We start from the raw sequence: 10487 nt of genomic DNA, 5'->3' as shown, positions 1-10487 counted from the left end.
TTGGGGTCCTCTTGTACCTGAGCTCCTGGCTGGGTTTTGCTTTGTGTGGCAGGTGTGGCCCTAAGGGCAGAAAATGCAAGATGAGGGACAGGGAACTGCAGTGTCCTCTGGGGCTGGACTTGAGCACTTAGAGGATGAGAACAGAGAGGAAGCTGCAGTTCTGGGCAGCTGTTCACAATCAAGATTCCCACCCAGCAGGGACAGGATGGGAGGAGCCCCATGCAGAGCCCTTCAGAGACACTTCCCACACTCACAGCAGTGAAACTAGCAAGCTGCAGGGGCTCTCCAGCTGCCCAGGGGTGTCCTGCAGATTAGGTGTTCTGTTGCTGCCCAGAGCAGGGCCTCTTCCCAGTGCTGATCTGATACATTCATTGTATCCCTTCCAGGTATCCCTCCCCAGAATGTCTCAGCAGGTCCCCATTTGAGTTAGAGTTTCTATTAGAGACAGTTACTATTGCCTCAGCGTCCCCTGAATTAGAAGCTGAACATGTGTAGAGCTGGGGATGCAGTTGAGTTGGCACAGTGGGTGCCTAGCAGGGTGCAGTCCTGGGGTGGATCCTGAGCACTGTGCACACCCAGGTGTGCTGACACCTGCATGTGTCTGTCTTAGTCACTCTTCTATTTCTGTGACAAACACCACGACTGAGGCACCTTACAAGGACAGTGCTTGATTTTGGGCTTGCAGTTTCAAAGGGTTAGAGGTCATGGCCACCACAGTGGGGAGCATGGCAGCAGACAGGGAGGCATGGTGCTGGCACAGGAGGTGAGAGGTCACACTTGAGACACAAACCTGAGCCAGAGACAGAGAGACACTGGGAATGCCCAGAATGTATTGAAATCTCAGAGCTCACACGCACGTCACATATACTCCAATATTGCCAAACCTTCCAATTTGTCCCAAACAGACCCAATAACTGGAAATCGAGTATTAAAAGATATGAGCCTTTGGAGGCCATTCTTATTCACACCACACAGGATTCCACTGCTTTGGAGCTGGCAGCAGAAGGATTAGAAGGTCAAAGGGCGTCCTCAGCAACAGGGGACTTTGATGCCAAGACAGCCTGAGATACATAAGAATTATCTAAAAACAGAAACGTATGAGGGAAACAATGAGCCATCCCCATTTTCAGTCTTACCCCCACTCCTGCACGCCTATCTCATGTGTTCCTTATATTCTCAAATCTATTAAAATATGACATACGGGGCAAGAAGGGATATGACAGCGTAGTCTGAGTTTTTTTTTTTTTTTTTTAACATACCTGTGCCTCCTCCTCTTTCTATTCTTATTTTTAGAGATGGGCTCTTACAGTGCACCCCAGCCTGACCTCTAGCTGAGATTTAACTCCCTCACCCTCCCCAGTGCTGAGCCCATGGGCTTTTGCTGTTGTTTTAATTTGGTCTTTGCACTTCAGGGATCGAACACAGGACCTTGTGAATGCTTGGCCAGTGTTCCATCTCTGAGTTAAAGCCCTAGCCCAAACTCCACATTGTGATGAGGACAAGAGACTGAACTGCTGTTCTTGCTGCGGAGACAATGGCTGTCAATCAATATTATAATCTGATTCTTCTGAATTGTTAATGATTATAGAAAATTATTTATCACTTTCTGGTTTTGTTTTTGAGACTGGACATCCCAGACTGGGCTGGAGCTCTCTCGTGTTCAGCATGGTCTCCAGTTGCTGGCAGTACTCCTCCCTCAATCTAGCAAGTGCAGGTGTTAGAGGGATGAGCCACCATCTTTGTCTTTTACAGAATTGAACCAGTGCCTCCTCTGTTTCTTCCTAAGGCCTTCCTGGGAATCAAAATAATGAAATGCAAAAACAGCCATCTACCTCTTGGTGAACTTTTTCTGCAACCACAATTTCATTCCAACTCTGTGCAAAGATTCGACTTTGTGGTCGGGTCTGCCACCAGCCTCGAACCTCAGTGACAAGAATGAAGGCGGCCAGGAGAGCAGGGCACTGAGCACGCTACTGAGCAGTGCGGCAATGTGTGTGAGTCTAACTGTGTCAATACACGCTGACGTTTATTTCAACACAGGAAAGGCTTTCCCATGAAACAATTATGGAAGAAATATTAACCAAAAAGAACATTGGAGAGATTGAAGATAGAAAATTTTTTCTTGAATAGATTTATAATTTAAAATTTAAATAAATCATCTGTTATTTTTTGTTTGTTTTGGTTTTTCAAGACAGAGTTTCTCTGTGGCTGTAGAGCCTGTTCTGGAACTAGAACTTGTAGGCCAGGCTGGCCTTGAACTCACCAAGATCAGCCTACATCTGCCTCCCTAGTGTTGGGATAAAGGCGTGTGCAAACACTGCCCTGAAATTTTATAATACAGGTATTGTAATTCTTCAAACAAAGCATGGTGATATTTTGAGTGGCTGATGCATTCTCTGCCAGCATGTAGTGCTAGAATCTCCAATCTACATGCTGCCCTGTGACTGCCTCTCTGCCGTCACAGAGAGAGACACGATGGAGCTCCACTCAAAATGAGTCCCCAGTAGCTGCCTTGCTGGTGCCACACTAACCTAAGTGAGTTCTCATGACAGGGCATCCTATGTTGTGTCACATGTCTGTCCTGCCTCCTGCCTGGAAATTAGAGAGCCTGGCTGCAGGCACCTGCTGTGTGTTGGGTCCCTAGAGGACAGGCCTTTGCACCCCCACTTGATCTGTTTTTCACTCTTGAGGTTAGCTGAAAACAGGAACAAAAACAGGAACAATCTGTTGTTTTCACCAATGTTTCTAAGGATGTTAACCCCTAAGCCATTGAGTTATGGTGATGAGCTTCCTGCTATTGCTGATCTGGCCTCCCCTGCTGAGGGCTATATATACTTGTGAGAAAGTGGAATAAAAGGCTTGTCTGCAGAACCTGAAGTTGTGTTGTGTGATAATCCCTACGACCCTTGCTCAGAGGAATGACAGTTGCCGTGCTGGCACAGCACTGTGACCTACCCCTCCATCCTACAAAGTTTGAGTCTTGTTCTTCAGCCATAGGGACCCTGATGCTCTGCAGAGATTTCTCTATTCAGTCATCTCTGGTAGTGGACCCTGAGCCCTCCTGGGAGCACTCACCATGGTGGGTCTTTCTCTCTCTCTCTCTCTCTCTCTCTCTCTCTCTTTCCCCCTCTTCTGCCCCTCTCTCTGTTTATGGCACTCTGACTCAAATAAACTTTTGCCCACCAATTCTCCAGTGTGTCCCTTTGAACCAACTACCTCATCCAGAACCTAGAACATTCTTTAAAGGTGAGACAAAATGCAGCAGGGACTGACTTTGTAACTAAAGCTGTCTCAGATGCACAACAAACTCCTGTCTCTGCCTCCTGAGTGCTGGGACTGCATCAAAACCATTATGGCCGACTCTGGTACTCAGTCTCAACAATCCTTTATTACAGTCATAGTGAGAAGGAGACAAACAGATGCCATGTTGAATACCACTGACATGCCGTAAGTTCCTAGAAACATTCTATTGTTCACATTTCACAACACAGCACAAGGGAAGTTTACGGCATCACTGGCATCTCCATCATTCACTGTAAAATGGAAATCATAGGATTTACATATTTGATAAGAAACAAATGTAGCACCACAACAATTATCCTGTCAAAAATGAATGTGAAAACCAAAATATAATCATAGATATCTGCAGCATATTAAAGTAAATTTGACATCAGGAATGAGAAATCTTCATGTGTCCCTTCTCCTGACTTTTGTATGGAATCAAAACATAACCTCAGTAATTATCAGAAGAACCATCTATGGAGTGTTCACTGGATGCTTTGTATGCATTGAACTTATTGAACTTTCTTTTAAAACAGTTACATAAATCATTTTAGATTTGTGTCTGTGTCTAGGCCTGCGTGTACTGCATATGTGTCAACACAGAGGATAATCTGTAGGTCAGAGTTGGCTGCCTCCTTCTACCATGTGGGTTAAGTGATAGAACTCAGGTCACTGGGCTTGGAGGACAATGCTTTGACCCTCAGAGCCTTCTAACAATCCAGATTTATTTTCTCACATTGACATATAGTATGTGTATACTCTTTATAGAAAAAATTTAAAAAACAACAAATAATAATGAAAAACAAACAAAACCAAAAATCCCATAAAGCATAGGCTTTTGAGGTTGCTATTCAGGGTTACACTTCTATGTGGAGTGACAGAAATAGAACCCAGGTACTCTGAACACAGTCTTAGTGTCTTGACTAAAGTTTTTTTGTCCCACTTGGTCCTGCAGCCATTAAGTCCCAAAGAATCACACAGATGTCTACATAAGTTATAAACTGATTGGCCCATTAGCTCAGGCTTCTTCTTAACTAATTCTTATAACTTACATTAGCCCATAATTCTTATCTGAGTTAGCCACATGGCTTGGTACCTTTTTTGGTGAGGCAGTCACATTTTGCTTCCTCTGAGGCTGGGTCACAACTGCAGACTGCACTTCCCTCTTTCCAGCATTCTCGTTGCCCCACCTCTACTTCCTGTCTGGCTATGGGGCGACCAGTATTTATTAAAAAAGACCAAAAACCAATCTTTAAGGGTAAAACCTTTGTCCCACAGCATTAGTGCTTACTATTAGAGATATTTCCTTCTTAAGTTTTGATGAAGCACAGCAATGTGGTTAAAGTGACTACAACTAAGGGCTCATTCCTAGGCTAAAGAGACACTTACATGTAATTTTCAAAATTAGTAGAAGAGCTGGAGAGGAACTTTGTAGTTGGAAGCTGCTTGTTTGTTCCTGGCTGCCCTGACCAGAATAATCACACAGAAGCTATAGTAATTACAACATTGCTTGGTCTATTAGCTCAGACTTCACATTAGTAACTCTTACATTTTAAATTAATCCATTTCTATTAATCTGTGTATCACCATGGGGCTGTGGCTTACTGGGTAAGGTTCAGGGCATCTCTTTCCTTTGGCAGCTCCATGGCATCTCTTACTTCACCTACTCTCTCTCTCTCTCTCTCTCTATATATATATATATATATAGAGAGAGAGAGAGAGAGAGAGTCTATCCTAGGTATATTCTGCCCTGCCATAAGCCAACTCATTTCTATTAATTAGCAATAAAAGCAAGACATATACAGAAGTACATCCCATATCAGTACTTTCTGTCATCATCTGTCAGTGACAGAGGACTGGGGTTGTAGAGAGTTGGCAGAGTTGAGACATGTGGCTCAGGGGCAGAATACCTCCTCAGCATGCAAAAGACCCTGGCTTCCATTTGTGATACCACAAAACAGGAAGCACGGGTTAGCAGAGGTATTACCTCACCTTGTGAGGAACAGACATTGTCTTTGGGAATTTGGGAAATGATGAATTATTATTGCCTTGTAAACAGACATGCAATTGGATTAAGGAAAAGAATCCATGCTGGCTTACATTGAGAAGGGAAGGTTATTAAAATAGAAAGACCAAATGGGAGTGCCAGTGCTCACTTACTAGGGCAAGGTCACATGATATGACCTCAGCGAACAGAAACAGTCTCAAATTAAGGGACCACAGCAAGATAAAGGTTGTGACAAATTTATTGAGAGTAATCACACTTTTATACCTTTATCAGAAACAAATCATAGTGGCAATTGCCAGGATCAATGTAATTTGCTTGTCAGAAAACAATGAAGATTGCAGGTTATACAGGGTACCCATGATTAATGTCTAATACCTATTGTCCTGTCAAATTTCCATGCTTCCTTGACTATTAAGGGGAACAGAGAATGCAATATAGCCTGAATGTTTTATGCCTGAGTGAGTGCATTAAACTCTTGGGTAATGTAAGGCCCAGTGTACCCCAGGAGCCACGAACTCTAACATGGAAAACCATGACTCATGCCTCTCAAGGAAGCTAGGCCAAGGCAGTTTGATGGTTCCCTGCAAGCAAAGACAGAAAAAAAATTAAAATGATCCCACAGAGCTTAGACATATGAAATACATCAGACATGGGGACACTGTGCAGATATGGGGGAGGGCTTAGGAGGGCGGCTCACAGACTGTCAATGGCTCTGAACATCCCATAGGATTAAAATATGGATAAACCACATTAGGGAAGGAAGGTATACAGAATCTATAGATGAGAGCTCCATGGTTGGAAACATCATAGAATGAGAGAGTGCAAGCTTCACAGTCCAGAAAAACTCCAACACGAGTGGGAGGAGGAATCAGAGAGAGGAGCAAAACACTGGCATTGTGGGTGACAGAACACTCTTCAAAGGCATTATATACAGACCTGTTCGTCATCCCTATAACCCAGTAGCCATATTTGGGCTGATAATTTACATGTTGGTTAATATCAGAATTATATTTGGCCTTGACGCCCTGTTGATTGATTGAAGGAAGCTGGGGTTTAGCACATCTTCCATCATTTATTCCCAGGAGCCAGGCATCACATCTAGACACGTCTACTTCCCAGTAATGTTTCCCTGAGTGGATGGCTGGATACCCTAGGACACCTAAATTATAGGACTCAGAAACTTGCAAATTTCTTCTATAACCACTTCTATGTTGTGTTTGTCTTTTGTCCACGTTAATGACAATATTTTTAATGTTGAGTTGACACAGGGTCACGTGAACTGCAGAAAAATCAAACATATAAATTAAGAGTCACATGAGAAACAAGGTACTGCCTTATTTGTGATTTAAGTAGCAGAGGCCTGAGAAGAAAGTGAGAGGGAATTTGGTAGAGCCATTTTTAAAGTCAAAGAGAGTCATATTGCTGTGCATATTGGGAGCAGTAACATAAAATGTAAGTATTAGTAAAGAAATAAGCTCTGAAAGATATTAAGATGAGAGAGGCTGATGGTGTGATTTCTACTTACCCCAGTGGTGCTGGGCTTCCCGGAACACTGAAATGATGAAAATGTACAGCATTAAGTGAAAACAAGGGAATCAGAACATTAAAGTCAATGTGCTCTGCAGAGTGGGGGAAGGTCTGGAAACTGTGACATAGGACGGGATGAATGATGATAAATATGATGACATCACTGGGACACACTATCTGCTCTTCTTACTTTCTCTACCCATGATCAGAGACATCAGTCTCTATCCAGAGAGTGCAGTCCCAGCCATCCCAGAGTCCCCCCCCAGGTAACCACAGAATGTAGCTGCTCTCACCTTGAAACACTTCTAACATGCCCTTCAGATCCGGAGCTTGGAAGGTCTTTCTCTCTTTTCTCGAGATGATTTCGGGCTCTTTCAGTCTTATTTTCTGACTCCTAGAGACAAAAGATTGACTCCACATCTCAGACAGTGTGAATTCTGACCACCATTGACTCCCTACCACTCCCTATCATTCTGACCATAGAGGTCCTGGAGCTCTCCTGAGAATTCCGAGAAGGGGGAGAGCAGGTATATACTAACTCTGCAGACATGAGAGACACACTCATGATCCCTCCTGCTTACTTGCTATGGGATGTTGGGAAAGCCTTACTTCTCTGGAGCAGAGGTCCTCATTTGTACAACCAAATACTTGCTCCCTGAGTTTGTATCCTTCCCTTCTAAACTTTTAAGAAATGATGAATTAGCGAATTTCAAAACAAATCAAACTTAGGTGGCTAAGAAATCTTATGTGGGCTGAGCATGGAGTTAGAAGCCTTTAATCCTTTTACTTGGGATGCAGAAGCAGTTCGATCTCTGACATCAAGGCTAGCTTGGACTATAGAGTGAGTTCCATGTCCGTTAATGCTACACAGAGAAACCCTGTCAGAAAAAACAACAGCAAACACAGCAAAACAGACCAACAACCAAACAGACAGAGAGACACAAAGAAACAAACAAACAAATAAATAAATGAGTAGATAAATAAGAAAATTTGTGTTTTCCAGGACAAACTAAAATCAGGGTCCAGAACCTGCTCCTGGATAATAGAGTCATGGAGCGTGGAGAAACCACTGGAGAAAGCCAGGACTTCAAACACTTTCGTCAATCTGGACACTCTTGGCCAGCTTCTGACTCTTCAGGTTCCTTTTTAAGAGATGACAGTTTTTGAAAAGAAGACTGAAATATCAAACTAATTCTGGCACTGAAGTTCCAGACCTCAGCACAGGGCAGTTTAGTCACTCAGTAAGATGTATCTGCCCCTTACCTGCCCTTAGTTGTAGCCTGACCTTAGAGCCTGGACTCAGTCCCAGCCATAGGGAGAAGCCAATCAGAGCCCAGCAACACCTGACCCCACAGGGCAAGGACAATCAGAAATAGACAAACAAAACCAGATGTCCTCATGCTGAGAATCAATACTGCAACTTCTTACTGCTTGAGCCAATCCCAAGTGTGTAACTATGTCGTTTGGAGGGCTTGGGTCTGTAGCTATGCAGTGCAAGTCTGGAATTATCCAAGTCCTCCTCATTTTGCCTGGCCACCATACCCCCTCCTCCTTTTTGTTTTGCATCGAATTTTGTCTCTTGGTGGTATTTTGGAGATCAGGACTTTGGACACAAGAACATGAGTGTGCTGCCGACAGCCTGTGTGTGATCTTTACACACACGGGCACAGCTTTCCAGTCTTCTGAAGTGTGTGGTTCACACGAAGCAGTTGTGCTCACTTTTCTATCCCATGAGAAATACACAGATCCACAGGAATATTTCCCAGTATACAATTCTGTGAGCACTGCAGACAAGGAAGACAGATAAATCTGTAAATCAAGTACCTGTGAGCTGCAACAGAGCCAGACACAAACATAGAGCACAGACAGAATGATGGAACCACAAGGAGTCTGAAAGCTCCTGTGGCTCCATTTGCCTCTTCCCACTGCTGAGACTAACTCTGTGACTACCCTTACCCAGACCCCTAAAAGAGAATCAAATGTGTCCCCAGTAGTTACAAAACAGTCAGAGCCTGTCTTTCCCTGCATCCTCCTCCTTCTTACTGGAACTTCAGAATAACACTTTGTCTAAATTCCCCCAAACACATGAGAGGTTTATTCTAGTCAGATACTAAATCATTCTCATCACACAAGAGGGTATTCTTCCATGTCAGCCCACACATACCTTGTTAGGACATGATTCACACCCTAGAGAGAAAGGAGAAAACACAGTCACTAACATGTTCTGCGTGTTCTTGCAAATCCAGGTCTCACTCTCACTGGGTGCAGAGACAAAGTCAAAGAGAATCAAATCTATCACCAAAAGTTCTCCAAGACATGAAATAAATATGATGCTAGGTTCATTTATTGTTTTATATGTATACTAGTACAATATTATCTATCTCATACTATAAGAATTTGGAGACCAAAGATGAATCAATGATAGTTTGATAACTTACATAGGTTTTACTGTGCATACAACTAAACATATAAACACATGTCTCTTTTCCTAGTTCCATGTCAGCTATCTATCACCATCCTTGCTACTAACATGTCTTAGAAACTTATATTCAAATTATTTTAGTCATTTAGACCTAATTCAATATGTTAATACTGAAGAAGCCACAAGGGCCAGAAGCTTAGATTGTTTGATCCTTAGGTCCAGCTAACCATATCTCACTTTCTCTTTCCCTTTTTCTTCTTTCTCTGCAGTTTTCCTGGCAAGAAAGGAAGTCAGTCTAGAGAGACATGTGTGCCTCTCAATTTGACAAACCATTGAATCAACGACTCCCTCTAAAAGTGGAATTTTTCCAGGAATCTCACACAGGGAGAAGGAAAGCACCGCTAGCCAGATGGAGAACTGACCTCCTAAAAGATTTCACGCTGCTTTTGTTACTTGCCAGACCACATAAGGTCTGAGTCTGTACCAGATAATGATGGGAAAATGATGGACAGGAGCACGCTTTGAAAAGTGCTACTCATGTAGAAATGAAAATGGACAGTGGGTTTTTTTTTTTTAAAAAAAATCTTTTTGTACATTTTCCAAATGTAGTCACTTTAATAAATATCCCTTTTCTGCTTTCCAATATTAACTTGGCTCTTTTTTATGGGACAGATATCAAGGCCCGACCCACCAGTTCCATTTTGCTATGTTTAGTAGGTAGCTCTGTGAGTCCTTCGTCCCCAGATTGAGACCTAACACTATACAAGTGTTCTCACATGTGCAAATTCCACTGGATATTGGTAGATTTAACTAAAGTTAAATTTTTTGAGAAATGTGATCTTTCCCCTTACAGATAACTATTACGAGGAGCTCCTTGGGTGTATTTTAGGCTTCCACAGGTCTTGGGTCTGGTGTCACAGCCAATCCCAGGTCATATGTGCTGCGGCTAAGCTGTGTCCAGAAGACGCTGTTTCTCTTGTATCTTCCACCACCTCGCGCTCTTGCATGTTTTCTGTCCTCCTTCTGCAATGATCCCTGGGCCTTTAGATTAGCAGTGGACTATGTATTTTCCATTTACAGCTGTACATTCTGTAGTCTCTTCCTCTGTCCACCTTGACCACGTTTGTTTTCACTATGGAACACTGCTGGCCAGGAACTCACTGTGTAGACCAGGATGGCCTAGAACCCATCTACCTTCATTTGCTTCTGCGTTCTAATTGCTGGGACTAAAGGAGCGAACCAGGATAC

At 43.1% G+C, this 10487-nt stretch overlaps 1 protein-coding gene across 1 annotated transcript in view; it reads right to left on the bottom strand.

Moving 5' to 3' along the window:
- Window positions 1-10487, bottom strand: part of LOC130879082 (tripartite motif-containing protein 30A-like) — a 61587-nt gene that overhangs the window by 40501 nt on the left and 10599 nt on the right. The window contains exon 5 of the mRNA XM_057777092.1: window positions 8982-9004. Within this exon, the coding sequence (XP_057633075.1) occupies window positions 8982-9004 (23 nt within the window). The remainder of the gene's footprint in view (window positions 1-8981; window positions 9005-10487) is intronic.

This window comes from Chionomys nivalis, chromosome 8, assembly GCF_950005125.1.
Source record: "Chionomys nivalis chromosome 8, mChiNiv1.1, whole genome shotgun sequence".
Lineage (NCBI taxonomy): Eukaryota > Metazoa > Chordata > Mammalia > Rodentia > Cricetidae > Chionomys > Chionomys nivalis.
This window is presented reverse-complemented; position numbering and strand designations above follow the sequence as displayed.